The 17533-nt window shown below is 37.4% G+C and overlaps 1 protein-coding gene across 4 annotated transcripts in view; it reads left to right on the top strand.

Annotated features, from left to right (window-relative positions):
* Positions 1-16889, top strand: part of LOC132615041 (protein ANTI-SILENCING 1) — a 39689-nt gene extending 22800 nt beyond the window's left edge. For 2 of the 4 annotated variants that reach the window (XM_060329598.1, XM_060329599.1), the window contains exons 6-12: positions 343-435; positions 2772-2850; positions 3025-3115; positions 6896-7004; positions 7116-7232; positions 7331-7413; positions 16553-16889. In XM_060329598.1, coding sequence (XP_060185581.1) covers positions 343-435; positions 2772-2850; positions 3025-3115; positions 6896-7004; positions 7116-7232; positions 7331-7381 — 540 coding nt within the window. In that variant the 3' untranslated portion in view covers positions 7382-7413; positions 16553-16889. Of the gene's footprint in view, positions 1-342; positions 436-2771; positions 2851-3024; positions 3116-6895; positions 7005-7115; positions 7233-7330; positions 7414-8695; positions 8895-16552 lie in introns of all 4 variants that reach the window. The other 2 variants (XR_009572531.1, XM_060329600.1) reach the window with 2 other exon arrangements.
* Positions 16890-17533: the final 644 nt, after the last annotated feature.

Here is a 17533-nt window from a genome sequence, read left to right on the forward strand (position 1 = left end):
TCATCTTACGAATTACCCCCTTGACCTCAAACTTTATAGACGTACAATACCCAGAATCTTGACATCTCTCGGAGCATTCTAAATCACCTGTGTGGAGCTCTAACAACATATTTTTAAGATTTGAAGGTTTCCCACGTAGTGGAGCTATTTTTTACACATTGAAATTGTTAGTTTGTGTGATGTTTCCTACATTACGGTCGCTGCCCTAACAAAGTGCTCATGCTTCTAGATAATATAGTCTAGTAGATTGTATGATTGGCTTTTTGTTGGTGAATATTGATATCCTTCTTGTGATTAATAAGATGCCATCATTTTCATTGTCTTTTTTCTTCTCATTCATAGCCATGGGAGGAGGTGATGCAAACGTCAAATGAGCAAGGGACACTTATCTTACTAGAAAATTTGAATCCCGACTATACATCAGGAGAGGTGGAGGTAATACCCTATTCCTATATTCCATCCCAATTAACTTCTGATTTGACTTGACACCTACTCTGTGATTGTTTTTTCTTAATGTAAGTGAGTATATCATGCTTCCCTTTTTTTGGGATAAAGTATCATGCTTCTTGTGTTTTTAAAAGCGTAAAGCGCAAACAAGAGATAAGGTCCATAGGGGTCGAAGCAAAAATCGAGAAGATAAAGTAAGGCACACACTTTCTTAAAAGTAAAGCTCAAAATATACGGAATTTAAAAAGGATCGTACGTATATGAATTTATATACTAATCAAATTTCAATTAAGAAAACTAATTTCAACATCCAATGTACAATAATGTCGATATTAGTCCATCTCTCTATATTGAGATTCAAAGAAGTAGACATTTCTCATTGATATTATTTTGTACATCATTATTTAAAGCACACACTTATTTGAAGCACATGGCTTCATTGATAAAGCGACTCTTTTGCTTTGCATCGCTTCATCACTTTACCGACGAAGCGATGGCTTTTAATCGCACCAGGCTTCTAACAATTTTCGCTATTGCTTTGTGGCCATTGACTAAATGTTAGGTTACGCGTTGTTATCCTATATATTGGTTTTCCTCTCTTTACTTTTTAACTACCTTATCTTAGAAATTGTCTTGCAATCGGCTGTTGAACTGAACATTATGATAGTTATAGATCCTCCTCTAGCAAACAAATAACTTTTTCGTTAGAATGTTTATGTGAAGTTAGCACAAGCAACCCTTTTTCTTGGTACTAAGTGCAAAAAGTGATTTCTTTTTGATGACTTCTTATCAATTTGTATTTGTTCCCACCTTAAGGGACCTTTTCATTCAATACACGAAAGAAAAGGGTTATGAGCCCACCCTTTTGACGCTTGTGCTATATATGTGAGAAAATATCTAAGGTTGATACCTAGGAACGATGTTTTAGCAGAATGGTATAAATCCAATAGTTGTGAAGGCACCTACCCCCACTCGATAGGTAAGTCAAAGTAGATTAACAACCAATTAATTAAGTTACTTAAGCGGAAAGTAAAGTGATAACGCATAAATATCTATAATCAAGTCTTTACTAATAAACAAATTGCAGAAGTAACAAAATGCTACCCAGGACTTGTGTTACGTGTCCAAGAACAAAATGTGAGTTTAATGGAGTGATATGTGCACATAACAGGCAAATCAAGTCAAATAGTTATTAGCTAATGCCCACATGCTTTGGCATTCTTGGATCGCAGTCCGCAATTACACAATTACATGATTACCCAAACATGACACTAGTACTCGTACCAATGCCTATCACATCGCGAGTATGACCCCATCTTTCGCCCTTACCCCTTATTAACGTCATTATTGTCATTACCTTATCGAAAATGTCCCTCAATCGATGTCTAGGAAAGTTTTAACATACCTTGAAGTCGAGCAAACAAAACACAATGGATCCTTTACTTTCCGGAGCGCTTCTGAATGCTCCCAATCTCGATCCGAACAAAGCTCAAGTCTTCCGAATTCACCAAACGAGTTCAATCTAGTCAAAATTGTACTCTATGAGATTAAACGAGTCCAACGACACCCATATTGCTATATTTATACCCCGTGCCCAAAAATTGAACCCAAATGTCAAAACGAGAAATTTTATTTGAAAATAGGTTTACCTATAATTTATAGTCTAGATCCAAAAAATCACCAAATTTCATCCATGAATCGATCCCCAAATCAAGGGATTCCATTTTTTTTATGACAAGGGACCCGCAGCCGCTACCCTTCGGGTGCGCACAGGGTTAACTCTGTTCATTTTTAATATCTTATTCCTATTCACTGGAAGTTGATTGGTGATGTTTCCTGAACTATTAAATATATCACTTAACGAACTATATTTATCTTTAGTGATGCTCTGTTTATGATAGAGCTCATAGGCGATGAGGCTCTTGCCTCAGTCTATGGTGCCAACTTTGCAGTCATCTAGCCTTAGGGATTGAGCGTTACTTTAAGTGAGCCCTTAACAACAATTTCCATTGCCCTTTATCCTATTATCCCCGGGGCTTTTCCAACTTGCAGACTGGTGCTCCTACCGAAGCTTGGAGTTGCCATGACGAGGCGGGGAAGTTTTCAAGGGAAATTATGTTTATCTGGTGAAAGAAAATGGTTATAATACGTACTGTGCTCATAAAATGCACTTTCCCAGAGTCTCTTGTCCTCTTAGTTTCCTATCTATTCAGTCTTAATCTTTTTTATTACCACAACTGTTTGTTAGGAGGAGGCTGGCTTGTATTCTTTAATTTTGCATGGCTGTCTTGTTGGTACCTTCATTTGTGTTGATAATATTACAGGATATTATCTGGCATGCATGTAGGGAAAACTGCACAGCCAAAATGGTTCAGCGCACTGCTTTCTCTAGCCCATACTCTGGTATGTTTTTATGGTATTGTTTTTTTGTCTGTCAAAATGATATATGAAGTTGATGCTTTCTTCTTTCGCTTTTCTACGGGAGAGTGGGCAACTTATTGTTGAAGAAACACTGCTTTATGTTCATGGGTAAATCCTGTGTACTTGCCTTTGACCTTATTTCTTTTGATGTGGTAGGTAGAGCGTTGGTTGCCTTCAAAACAAGAGAAGCAGCAGAAAGGGTCAGTAAAAAGTTGGCTGATGGATGCTTAATGGTGTCAAATCAGAGGTATATATTCATTTCATATTCAAGGTTCTTCTTTTTGGCAACACATGTTAAACGCACTTGAGTATCCATATGAATTTTAGGATGAGGATTCAAAGTGGTTTATTTGCTTAGTTAGATTGGTTAGAATAACACAAGCTCTTCAAAAAAAAAAAAAACTGGCAAAGGCGCTTTCCTAAATGTTTCCATGTTGTACTGTTTTTGTACTTTAAAAAAACGTAGTAGTAGACTAATCATTTGATTATGTGTAAATGTTTTCTAATCTCTAGGCCGTTTGGAAAGTTTATTCTAATCATTTGATACTCTTGTTGTTTGTTGGAAATTAAGAGTTGGACTTAATAAGCGTTGGTCCATATCTTCAAATCTGGCTGGTGGGATGGGGTTTCGCAGCGAACTAGACAGTTATTGTAATGAACTCTTGCATAAAAGACGGTTATATTTGTTTTGATTCTGTTTCTGGGAAATCCTTAATTTTACTTGTGACGATTCCTGCTTTCTGTTTATTTTTTGTCTTCTTTTTCTGGTCTTCTCCCCTTCTTTTCAACTTGCTGGTCATCATAAACAATATTTCATACCCTGCGAAGCAGCTGTTCAGATATTGTTTCACTTTTGATATTGCTTTTTGTCATGTGCAAATGAATCACTACAAAGACCTTGGTGAAGGTTTCTACTTTATCACTACAAAAACTTAGGGAAGGTGTTTGGGGTGATTGGTATGTTTTGTCATTATTTGTATTGACATTAGTGTCTTTTTGTTCGTTTCTTACCTTGTCATCGGGAGAAACATAGGATATCAATATACAATTTTTAAGAGGTTATATGCATGTTTGGCCAAACACCGAGATAGCACCTCAAAGTTAGTATGATTTGTTAGTTAGATGCTCCAAACTTGACTAGTTACCATGTGAAGACCCCCGCTCAACTGAAGTGTGTTTTGTGACCACGAGACAAAACACGTGATAATTAACTTTTATGGTCTTGGTCACTACCCAGTGTAATCCCACAATAGTGGGGTCTGGGGAGGGTAAGATGTACGCAGCCTTACCCCTACCTGGGTAGGGAGGCTGTTTCCGATTGACCCTCGGCAACCCTCCTCCTTTATCCGGGCTTGGGACCGGCAATGTGAGCGAGCTCACACAGGCGGAGTTGTGATAATTAACTTTTATATTTTTAAAATTTAAAAGATCTAACTGTGTAACTACACTTGTGCAACTAAACGTGTCAAATGAATTGATCATTGAATGGCACCTCTAGTTTTTTTTTTTAAATGATGATGGTATTCAGGCCCGCTTGCGCGCACCTTCGACTAATTTCACTAGATATCTGTTACCTCCCACCACCACAGGTATCGGTAACTGTGCCTATCAAGGCTTGGGCATATGGGAAAAAATCACCAAAGGTTTGTTTGGAAAGCCATCTTGTAATTGGATTTGGTGTAATTACTATGGTACTAATTACACAACCTCACTTATTTGTTTGTCATAATGTGATTACAAACGTAATGTTGGGTTGCACAAGTGTAATTACAAATGTAATGTTTGGTTGCCACAAGTGTAGTTACACAGTTAGATCTTTTAAATTTTAAAAATATAAAAGTTAATTATCAAAAACTAAACGTTAATGTTTGACAAATATGTGTCTATATAAGAAATATTATTAAACTTTATCTATTGGTAGGGTATCAAGAAACATATTACTTTTTAAAATATAATATCAAATCATTGTAGATTTGTACTAAAATTGTAAAAGATAATTGATATGTAGTTTTTAAATAAAAATATTTTAGTTGAATTAATTAATAAAAATTCTAACTAAGCACATATTTTGCAAGAACATGATGGATTGCATGTTTGACAAAAAGTTACTAATATTTACCACCATAAAAAAGTAATCTATCAATCACTCATTGTAACTATGTATGTCAAGTTTGTCTATAACTTCATTAAACAAGGAGAATCTCATCACTCATTATGAGCCGAGTTGGTGGATGACTCATTCCTTCTATGATTAGGAGGTATAGTTTCAACGAATTAGAATAGTAACACCGTTAAGCGATATGAAGAAAATAAAATAAATAGTCAAACGAAGTATGATAAATTACACTGAAGCACATGGAAGTAAAGGTTGGGAATGAGAAGTAAAGAAATGTAAGATAAACAATGTAAACAATGTTAAAAGTAAATAAAAAATGTAAACAATGTTACCTTGTTAAAAAAAAGAAAAAGAAAACATAAACAATGTAAAAAGAATAATATATTTTAAAAAATTGAGAATTTTAAAAGTAAATAAAAAATAAAATTAAAAAGAATAGAAATTAAAGTTAAAACAAAATGGGGAGGAAACTTACACCAGGTAATTAGTGGTGTTCATGGTTTGGTTTGCGTCGTTTTTTTCTAAAGCAAGCAAACCAATTAAGTCGGTTTTTCAAATGTTGGAATCAAACCAAACCAATTAAGTCTTTCATTCAACCGCTACAAGATCAATAATTCCATAAGAATGTTCTTGTGTATTATGGCCAATACCGGGTATATAAGCAGTGATTTTAAATCCAGAGGTTAATCGTACTCTGACAACTTAACGTAAGGCAAAGTTTGGGGATAATATCAAACACTTGGCGTCCCTTCGACGCATCCTTTATGGTTATCTCATATAACAAAAGCGATACCAAGCTGCGCCACATCCCTTCAATTGTTCCATAGTGTAATTGTAAAGAATTCCTGTCTTTTTTTTTTTGGGTTTAATTCAGTTTCCTGTCGTTTTTTAAAATATATGAAAATACTAATTCGACCATATTCCAAGATAACACTACCGAATCATTTTACTCTTTAAGAAAAGTAAAATGTTACTCCCTCCGTCCCTATTTATGTGGCACCATTTGACTAGGCACATAACAGTTTAAGAAAGAAGGAAGACTTTTGAAATTTGTGGTTCAAAACAACCAAAACAAGATATTTGTGTGGTCGTAAATCATCTTATTAAAGGTAAAAGTTTCTAAATATAAAAAAGTGACATTCTTTTTGGGACAGACTAAAAAGTAAAGTGTGCCACATAAATTGGGACAGAGGGAATATATATGTAATCAAGTTATAGATGTAACTTTTTTGAGAAAATCGTATGCATTGTCCAATAACTTAGCCATTTCCAAGGAACTTAATAAACTTCTTACAATGAATTAGTTGTGATTTATCAAGGTATCTTGTTGATAATTGTATTAAATAATGATAAAATTAAATGACTCAAAGATAAGTTATTTTGAACATGGTAGATTCTTGAAATTATCAAAATAAAGACTACAAATCAAAATAGGAAGGCAAAGGCAAACACCTAGATTACGAACCACGAGTGCAATAGATTAATATGTACTGTAAAATTTTAAATGTTTACATGTAAGAATATACATAAATCTATGTGCAATTATAATTCTTAAATAGGTATTTATATAATTGGTTTGGTTCGATTTTTCAGTTATGTTTTGCTTAAACCAAAATCAAACCAAAGATGTCGATTTTTTCATCAGTTTGATTCAGTTTTTTGGTTTTCCATGAACACCATTACATGTAAATATCAGCAATTCTCAACTCCCCTTGAGAAATCATTTAGTGAAAGCTAACAATTTTTTGGGCAAGGATAAAGATGATAGTTGGTCAGGTTTTAAAGGATGATAGTAGGTCGAGTTATTTGTGTAGATTGTGATTTTGAATGAACCTGATACGGAACTGTGTAATACTAAACATGTTTGGCTTGGATGATTTCCCGTTGCATTAAGGCTTCTTTAATGCACAGGCCGCTCGTTGCTAGCTTTGTAACTCTTCCGAAAATGGAAGGAAACACTCCATCATTTGCTGGACATCTATTTGTTGATAAACTAAGACTACAATTGCAGAGGGAAATGGTCAGTATCTCTCCTATCCGCTCTGTATATCCCCCCTCCTCCCACCCCCACAGCGGGAATGATAGTTCAGTCACGTTTGTCTAGCTTAATACAGTCGTCTTTGTTATTCAGAAAGGAGCAGTTTCTACTTCTCATTGTTCTCAGCCCAATACCATAGAGCATGAAATGGGCAACGAGTGGCGCTTACTGCAAGCAAGATCTGACAGCTGGTGGAATCGGCTATATAAGGTCTGGATCTAGTTTGTTGTTTTCCAAGTTTGGATCAGTATTGTTCTTCTTGTATCTTAAACAACATTTTGAGGGCTCTCTTTAATTGTTTGTTCTAGCAACAAAAAGAGGAAATAAGAAAAACCGCGTCAGAACTCAAGAGAAAGTGAGAAGCTACAGCTTTGTACATAGTGTACTTGTGGTTAGTATCCTTTCTGGCACGTAATATGTTGTACTTATCTTTTTTTCTTATTGAGGGATTTTGTGAATTATATATAGCCTAGGACTATAATAAAATGTTATGGATTTCGTGATATATATACTGGAAAAGGGTCAAAAATGCCTCAACGTATTGGAAATGGCTTAAATTTGGCCTTCTTCCACCTATTGGACCCAAATTGTCCTTAATGATAATTTTCGGGTTAAAAATGCCCCTACATCCACCTATTGGGACCACAGTTTCCCTTAACGTTAATTGTCGAGTTACAAAATCTCATAATTCCGTTAAAAAAAGGGCATTTAAAAAAAAAAAAAAAAAAAAACGGTAAATATTGTATTCCTCAGCATCAAGGATATGCCGGAACCCTTCAAAAAGGAACAAACAGAGTAAAAAGAAATACTTACAGTGATCTTAATAAGTCTACAAGTTGATCTATATCTTCTAAGCCTCCAAAAATAAAAAGATACTACACAATTCCATTTGACTTTTTGAATGGAAATGGATCCATCTTCAAAACATCTATCATTTCTTTCTCTCCAAGCAGTCCACCAGATGCATTTGGGTATTATCCTCCACCACTTCTTCTGACTTTTGCTACATCCTCTTCTGATCCAGCAACTTGGCAAGTCTGCAGTATGCTCAGGCATGGTCCACTTTGTCTCTGTGAGGCTGAGAAAATGTGAATCTGCAGTGCAGAAATAAATGGTTGTTGGTCTCATCTGTTTCTTTGCAAAGAAAGCATCTGGAAACTATGATAGCAGACATATGTGGGGCTTTAATTAAATAGGTGGCACTAATTTACTGGTCCACGTGGCCCCAACCGTAAATAACCCGACCCATCCGGGTTAAACCAAAATAACTAGAAATCATTTGTTCATATCCAGTTCCTTCGATGCTTCACTTTTTGCCACTGAATGTGGATTCAAAAGAGAACAATGTCTTTTTCGTTTGAAGCTGCGGTGAAAAATAAAATTCTGATGAATCGGGTTACTTATGGGTTGGGCCTAATATCCACGTGGGCCATTCAATTATTACTACCCTTTTAATTGAAGTCCACATAAGCCATCTCGTAATTCCATTAGAAGGGGGGACATTTTTTCTTACCATAGAGGACAATCGGGGTCCAATAGGTAGAAGGAGCGCAAATTTCATTTCCAAGACGTTAGAGGCATTTTGACCTTTCCGTATTTGAATTTGAAAATTGTCACATCATGATGGCACCATTTTGAACATTACCTTATCTGAATGTTATCTACATATGAAGAGAAAGAGAGGCAGTGTTTGTCCATGAAATAAGCATACCGGATGAAAATTGTTGATCTTAGCAAAATGAAATGTGGTGACCGAGACGATAAAAAGCTTTCTGTCGTAAAAATGGATAATTCAGTGACTGGGGGTCAAAAGTGGCATCATTATGTAGGATCAGCTATTTGTAGGAAGAAGAGTGTCAATAGAGATTCATGGTAAAGACTAATGACTATTTTTGCCACTTTTTTAACTCGTCTATCTTGCATAAGATATGCATAGTACTAATTTTCTTATTATTCTCATATTTGAGCATTATTAATGTACTTTTATTTTCTTTTTGCCTTGTCTCAAAACTGGATCATCAATAGAGAAGGTAATATTTTAAGAAAGCTGTCAAGTAACATTAAAATTTACACCCTTGGCCCCAAATTGAAAATGCCATGCTGTTTTTGCTTCTATGATTGATGGATATCGTGGAGAATTACATTAGATAAAGCGTGTAAACCGTACTAATGTTTTACATGGGTTTATGTTTTAGATCTAAACCATACTAATATTTTCTTTTCTTAGATAGGAGGGTTTGGAGGACCCAAATTAGGGTAGAAGGCTAGTAGATAGTCTCGTTATCCGTTCTTATTAGTAGTCGCACTATTGCAATATAATTTCTTGTGCTCCGATTTCTGCTATTATCTGTTATTTCCTGTGCTTTGATTATCCTGTGTTATCTGCTCCGATTTCTGCTATTATCTGTTATTTTCTGTGCCGCTTGCATTATTTCATTTCCATATCGCTTTGAATCTCTAATCTCTTATTCGAATCTCTTAACCTTATCTGACTTCTTTTTATGCTTTTATGCTTTATTGAGCCGAGGGTCTTTCGGAAACAGCCGTCCTACCTTGGTAAGAGTAAGGTCTGCGTACACTCTACCCACCCCAGATCCCACGATGTGGGATTTAACTGGGTTGTTGTTGTTGTTGTTTTCTTCTTGGTTGTGTTTTTATGTTTGAAAGCACAGATCTGTGTTAGTATTAATTGGAAACAATAAACAAATGCTCCCAGGCACCTTTCCCGAGGTGACTTTCTAGAGGTCCCTTCTGGGTCTTTAGGCACCCTTCTTTCGGCAATACTCTGTTGCTGGAAATTTCCTTTTTTTCACTCCTTTCCATCCTTTCTTTCTTAGCTACTTATTATGGAAAACAGATTATACTTCAGATCAGGGGGGAAATCTTATGACATTACCATGCATAAGTCTCATTCAGAGTTTTGGTTCGATTGGGTGGAATGTAGTAGATTATCCATTAGAAGACTGATCCTGAGTAAGGGAGCTCTTTTATGGACCTGCAGGAGGCTAAAGGAGGCTTTAGAAAACAGGGGGAAGAACTTCAAATCATGGAGATGTAGAGATTTCTCTACCAATATCTACTGCTCTCAGAAGTTCAACAAATATGGGAGATTCCTTTATGTCATTACAGTTAAAGGACATAGCAGAATCGTCATTATCATTCCAGAGAATACATTTAATGAGGGATGGGGGCATTTAGCTACAAAAATAGAGGAATTTATTACTGCTATTACAGTGACAAATGGAGCATTTATTACACAGGGTGATGCTAATCCACCGGTCCTAAAGTGACAAAAGAAGCTTTACACAAAAATAAATGGACAATAGATGAAGTTGAGGTTGAGGGGGCAAAGGAGCAGTTGACAGTGAAATCTCAGGTGGAGGACAATGATCTTCTCAACAGGTGTCTCATTGGGCGTTTCGTTGGAGGGGATGAAATTCCTGTTCGTAATGAAGTGAGAAGATGGGCTCAGCAAACCTGGAAAGGGACTCACAACATTCTATGACATGAACGGCTTTCAGTTCCTCTTTGAGTTTCAATCGAGAAAAGTTGCCGAACACATTTCTGCGGGTGAATGGAAGAGACAGGGGACCGTCTTGAAGCTTGAGTGGTGGTCCCCAACAAAAGGTGCTTTCCCAATCCAAACCAAGTTCGACTAGTTTTGGATTAGGGTTCTTGGTTGCCATTGCATCTATGGTCCAAAACGTTACGAGGGAGATAAGTGATAGATGCGGAGGATGGCTGGAGAATGAAGAGGAAACAGAACTGAAAAACCATCTCAGATTGGCTCGTATTAGGGTCAGGGGACCGGCGGAGATGATTCCCCAGTCAATCAATGTCGCCGACGGAGAGTTGATTTTTACTTCGCCGATATGGGTTGAGAAGCCGGTGATGTTTAGAAAGAAGAGCTTTGATGGTGACCTTACCTTGCAGACCTATGATGGAAAAAAGGAGGATAAGGTCACACTGGCACCAGGAAAGGACGACCTTTTTTCATGAGAATGGAAAAGAAATTGCAGATCTTTGCTCAACAGATGTCGATGTAACAAATATAGTAGATAAAGAGGAGGAGGTAAGGCACGTGGCCAGCAGCAGTACTGATGGGGAATTTTTAATTAAAGTGGTGGGGTCGGCCTATTTAATTTCAAACCCTAATGAGGGCCCAAGCAATTTAAATGAATCTCTGGTTCTTTTAGATAACCCTTCTGGGCCGGTGCAGTGCAAGCCCAATATCAAACTAACTCCTGAGCCTTTCATTAACTATATCAATGTAGCCCAAGACTCTTCCATTATTCCACCTGAGTTTTCTTCGATACTTGGGGACCTGGAGACTTTCATGAAGATGACTGAGGAGCCAGTGGAAGGGACAGATTTGGAGGTCAATGACATGCATGAGGAAGGCCCAATTTAGAAATATCTCTCATTGACAACTAGGGATGAATCAGAGCCTCTGAATTTTAATGAGGAAGGAGATGAAGATGAGGAAAATTCTGATGAAAATATGATGTTTCTAGCTGAACCTTATCCCTTACAAATTGATGAGTCTAGCCACATAGAGGAAATAAAAAAGAGGGCCACGCTATGGGTACATTTTAATGTTATTAGGGTTAGCAAGAAATTTGAAGCATACTTCAATGGATGTGAAAAGAAAGCTTTTCTTCTATATATGAAGATAGATCAGAAGAGAGAAAAGGGGGATCAAAGCTTTGAGAATTCAAGCAGCTCTGGCAACGCAACAACAATCCCGAAAGAACTGAGGAACTTGATTTTTGACATGAAATTCAAAGATGGAGAACCTTGAACTAGAGGGAGGAGCCTGCAATTAACCAACCAATGAAAGCTAAGATTGTGGCATGGAATGTTAGGGGGCTGAATGAAATAAATAAGAGGGGGGTGATAAAAGATTTGATTCAACATTGGGGGGCAGATATCTATGTTTTGGTTGAAACTATATTAGAAGGGGAGGTTAACTCTATTTTGCAACATATATGGGGAAACCGATGGGTTGGTGAAGCTCATCTGGAGGCTATTGGGAGAAGTGGGGGAATTCTTATACTATGGGATAAGAGGGATTGGAGTGTTGAAGTGTTGGATGTGGGAAGTTAGGTCCTAACCTGTAGGTTCTCTGGCATAAATCAGAATCTTTCATGGACACTTAGTGCAGTTTATGCAAGTTGCAACAGAATTGAAAGGAGGGAGTCATGGTGGGAGTTGGCAGCATTCAGAGGCTTGTGTGATGGGCCTTGGGTTGTATGTGGTGACTTTAATGTCACTAGATACCCTGCAGAAAGATCAGATTGCACTAGAATCTCAGGTGCAATGGCTGAGTTTTCTTCTTGTATCAATGACCTGGAATTAATAGACCCTCATTTATTTGGAGGGTGTTTTACATGGAGAAGGGGGGATAATCACAGGAGTTCTTCTAGAATTGACAGATTTCTTTTTTGTACAGAATGGGAGGATAATTTTCTTCAAATCAAGCAATCCTTACTACCAAGAATGGGATCTGATCACAACCCTATTTTGCTGACTTGTGGCAACTGGCAATTCAAAAAAACTTATTTCAAGTTTGAAAATTGGTGGTTAGAGGTGGAAGGGTTCAAAGATAAAGTGAAAAGCTGGTGGAGATATTTTGTAACAACTGGCAGACCTTGCTTCGTTTTAGCTACTAAGCTAAGACTTCTCGAAGGAAAACTGAAAGAGTGGAGCAAGGTGAATGCAGAAAACTGGAAACTTAGAAAGGGGGATATTCTTAATCAGCTGAGCAACTTTGATTCTATCCAAGAGCAGAAACCCTTGACAGATGATGCACACATTAAAAAAACTCACTTGGCAATGGAATTTGAAGAAGTTGCAAAGAGAGAAGAGATAGCATGGAGGCAGAAATCTAGAGTCCAGTGGCTGAAGAATGGAGATAAAAACACAATTTTTCCTTAGAACTGCTAATGCACATAAGAGGCACAACACAATAGATTTTCTGGAAGTTAATGGTAACAACATAACTGATGCAGCAGAGAGTAAGGAAGCAATCCTTTATTTTTATCAGCAACTATATAAGGAGACTGAGGAATGGAGGCCTGATTTTCAAATACAAGGTGCTCCAAGTATCACTAATGAGGATCAAGAATGGTTGGAGAGACAATTTGAAGAAGAAGAGATACTAGAGTGTGTCAGGCTTTGTGCTTCTGACAAGGCACCTGGCCCGAATGGCTTTCCTATGAGTTTCTTCCAAGTGTTCTGGGAGGTGATGAAGGAAGACATTGTAAATACCTTACATATTTTCATTCTCAACAGGTTTTTGAAAGGAGTTTCAATGCCACCTCTGTGGCACTCATTCCAAAGAAGGTGGGGGCATCTGAGCTGAGGGATTTCAGACCTATAAGCTTGATAACAGGAGCGTACAAGATCATAGCAAAGATTTTGGCAGAAAGATTGAAAAGAGTGGTGAGCAGCTTGGTCAATAAGCATCAAATGGCTTTCATCAAAGGAAGACAGATTATGGATGCTGCCCTTATTGCTAGTGAATGTGTCGATTCTAGATTGAGGGGAGGAGCACCTGGCATCATATGTAAACTAGATGTGGAAAAGGCATATGATCATGTGAACTGGAATTTTATACTGAACATACTCAGACAAATGGGTTTTGGGGAAAAGTAGGTGAAATGGATGAGCTTTTGTATCAAGACTGTTAGATTTTCAGTTCTTGTAAATGGAGAACCTGTGGGTTTTTTCCATTCCAAAAGGGGGCTTAGACAGGGGGACTCGTTATCCCCAATCCTGTTCATTCTAGTCATGGAGGGATTCAATAGTATGATGAGAGTTGCACTTGAGAACAGATGGGTGACAGGTTTCAAATTGAGGAACAGGGAGGAGGAGAATCTAGAAATTTGTCACTTTATGCTGATGACACGATCATCTTTTGTGAGCCTGAGGTTGACCAGATCAAGTATATCAGATTGATGCTAATAGTCTTTGAAGCTTCCCCTGGTTTAAGTGTTAACTGGAGAAAGAGCAGTTTATTCTCTATAAATGAAATGCCTCATATACGAACTTTGGCGGACATTCTGGGATGTAAGGTGGAGACCCTTCCAACTGTGTATCTTGGAATGCCTTTGGGCTACAAGCATAAAGCAATGGGGATATGGGATGGCATCATAGAGAAGACAGAGAAGAAATTAGCCAAATGGAAAGCTCAATATCTTTCTTTAGGGGGCAGGCTCAGTCTAATAAATTCAGTCCTAGATTCTTTGCCCGCTTATGTGATGTCTTTGTTTCCTATCCCTACCAAGGTGATCAAGAGGCTAAACAAACTGAGAAGAGAGTTTTTGTGGCACGGTAACAAAGAAGGAAAAGGCTATAATCTGGTTAAATGGAAGGTAGTCCAAAAAAGCAAGAAACAGGGGGGAATGGGCATTAGGAACTTAAGGCTACACAACAATTGTCTTATGATGAAGTGGTTGTGGAGGTTTAATGAGGAAGAACATTCACTATGGAGAGAGGGTGTTCAAAGTAAATATGAACAACACAATCATTGGTGTACAGATGAAGTCAACAACACTTATGGTGTGGGAGTTTGGAAAACTATCAGAGCTTTCTGGCACATGCTGAAAGAAGATACTTGTCTTAGAGTGGGCAATGGCTCTAAGATACTGTTCTGGAATGATGTTTGGATAAATGGAATTTCACTTGAGGATGCTTTCCTTGATATGTTCTCCATTTGTTCAAATCTGAATGCTACAATTGGTGATTGCTGGACACATCTGAATGATTGGGAGGTGGAAAGAGTGACAGAACTTTTGAAGGATATTGGTTTGTTCACTGGTACAACCAATATACCTGATGCTATTAGATGGAGACATAACTCTGATGGAGCCTTTTATGTTAAGAGGTTGTACAGGAAAAGAAACATGGTTGCTAGTGAAAGGAGACCAGGTTTGTGGAAGAATGTTTGGGAAAGTATAGCACCTACAAAGGTGAGATGCTTCGCTTGGTTGGTTGTAAGAAGGGCATGCCTAACTCAAGAGGTGCTTCAGAGAAAAGGCCAAACTGTTGTGCCCAGATGTTTTCAAAGTATGGAGACAAGAGAAACAAACAGCCATCTCTTTCTTCATTGTAGATTTACAGCACAATTATGGTCAATGTTCTTAGGTCTCGCAGAAGTCAAATGGACAATGCCTGAACATACTGCTGATTTATTGACATGTTGGATCAGAAGAGGGGGAAGCAAGAGCCAGAAAAAATGGTGGAGGGTAATCCCCGCATGCATTTGGTGGACAGTATGGAAAGAAAGAAATGGGAGATGTTTTGAAGATACATCAAATTCTATTCAGAAAGTGAAGGAGAATTGTATTGTATCTTTCTATTTTTGGTGTAAAGAACAATGTATAGAGAATGTAGATGACCTTGTAGATTTACTAGGAGCACTGTAAGTTTATCTTTATCTTTAAAACCCTTTTCTTTACGGCTGTTTTTGGAGGTCGCCAGTATACCCTTAATGCTGAGGAATACAACAGTACCAGTTTCTCAAAAAAAAGAAGCACAGATCTCTGTCTTTCTAGAGCTGACTTCTTCTGTTCTTCCAATAAGTTCTATTGGAGCTATGCAAGATTTTTGCGCGATTGACACATCTGTGGGTTAGGATCTCTCTACTTTATTTAACCTTAAAGCTGCATGTTCAGTGATATTACTGTATTAACTGGAAAATGTCTAAACGAGGGTTCTTTTCTATTCCACCAAAAGATGGAGTGAAATTATTTAGTTCCATTATATGCTATTAAAGTGACGGTAAGAGCCATTAGTCCTAGCATTTAATGATGTGGTGTACCATGTGATAGAAATATTATATTGAAGTGAGAGAAAGGACCATTCCTCCTTGCTAATCGTGATGTGACTTAATATTCTTTTCATTACTTGAAAAGTGTGCCTTGTGTTAAGTTTCAGTTCATGGTTCATCTTTTAGGTTCTTCCTATGCCTCCGCACATCAGGTCTTTGTTTTGGTCGTCTTTGTAAGTCTTTTGGATCCTTTGATTCTACTTTCAGCACATTGGAGTCTTGTGATTTCTAGTTCCTAGGGCTTAGGTCTAGTGGTAAGAGTACAACGTGTGATGTGTGGGTTAAGCACTTATCACGAATTTGAACAATGCTGCAATCAGAAACCTGGTATTTAAGTGGAGAAGGGTAGAGGGGCGGGTCTATTATCCACCGAGTTTCGTACTGTGGGCTTTCCTAGCCCTTGGAGATTTCTCGATTATCAAAATAAAGGTCGTGTTCTCTACCCTCAACTCTTCCTTGAAAGTTGGCTAGTAATTTGTGTTACGTTCAGTTACAGTCTGTATGAGATGCACTAAATCTACTTTACCATTATTTATATGCATTTAGATGACTTTCGTTATGTGATATGCGCTGTGCAACTTTGTTACAAATATGCGATCATGCCAAACTTGAAAATTGAGCTGGAATATATGATGTGTTGCCAGTTGGCAAAGTTACCAAATATTTAATGGATTTGGTGGTTTTTTTTGCTTGGCAGGTTTGGATAGGCAACTACTAGATACTCAGTCCTCCAGGAATCTTGGCAATTTTTGATGACTACTAGACACTCCTTCCTCCAAGAATCTTGGCAATTTTTGGCTGTACATATATGAAATAGACATGCATTTCTGTGTTTTTGCCTTTTCTAGTCATATTCTCTACTTGTTAAAGTTGTAAGGGCTGAACCCCTTCGTGTACCCTACTCCCTAACCTTCCTGGATATCCCGACCTCATGGTTGGGGCAATTGATTAATGTTAAGAGTCGCAAAGTTTACCTTGCAGCAACATGCATATTTCTATCAGAAATTTTGCTCCATGAATTGCTTTGGCATTAATGTTTTGTTCAGAATCTGCTTAGAAATAGAAAAGAGAATCTTTAATCTTTGGTGCTGAACTAGGGTTAGCAAATGAAACTAAAGTCTCAGCATGTTCTCAACATCTGTTTATTGCTAATCTTGGCAGCACCTATTTAGTTTCAACATGGATTTTGTACGGGGAACGATTAAGCTATTGCTTCTCCCTTGTTGGCCAAAATGCGTTTTCAGAAGTGATTATGTGCTTGATTAAACTGAATGACTTGTTCAACTGTTGACAACAGTCAGAAACCTAAAATAGGATATTACATTAAGTAAAGCCGCAGTAAGATCCATTAATTGGATTTTAAGTAGGATATGAAATCAAGAGCAAATATTTAGTTTGTTTTGTGGATTACATGGACTAAAACGTGTGGAAGTACTGTGTGCGATTAGGAAGATGACTATTGACTAGAAACATAAAGTAGTATAATCTGTATTGTTCTAATAGACTTAGGTAGGTCGTTCAACTAATCAACTCAATAGAGCAAATTGGGGACTTCATTCCTCTTCATGGTGACAACATTTCCACGTAATCAAGTGCATGTATGTGCTCAACTTATTTGCATTGTCACAAGATTATTAAAAAATAAAATTGAGCATTTGTTTTCGTGCAACATGTTAAG

This window comes from Lycium barbarum, chromosome 10 (genome assembly GCF_019175385.1).
Source record: "Lycium barbarum isolate Lr01 chromosome 10, ASM1917538v2, whole genome shotgun sequence".
NCBI lineage: Eukaryota > Viridiplantae > Streptophyta > Magnoliopsida > Solanales > Solanaceae > Lycium > Lycium barbarum.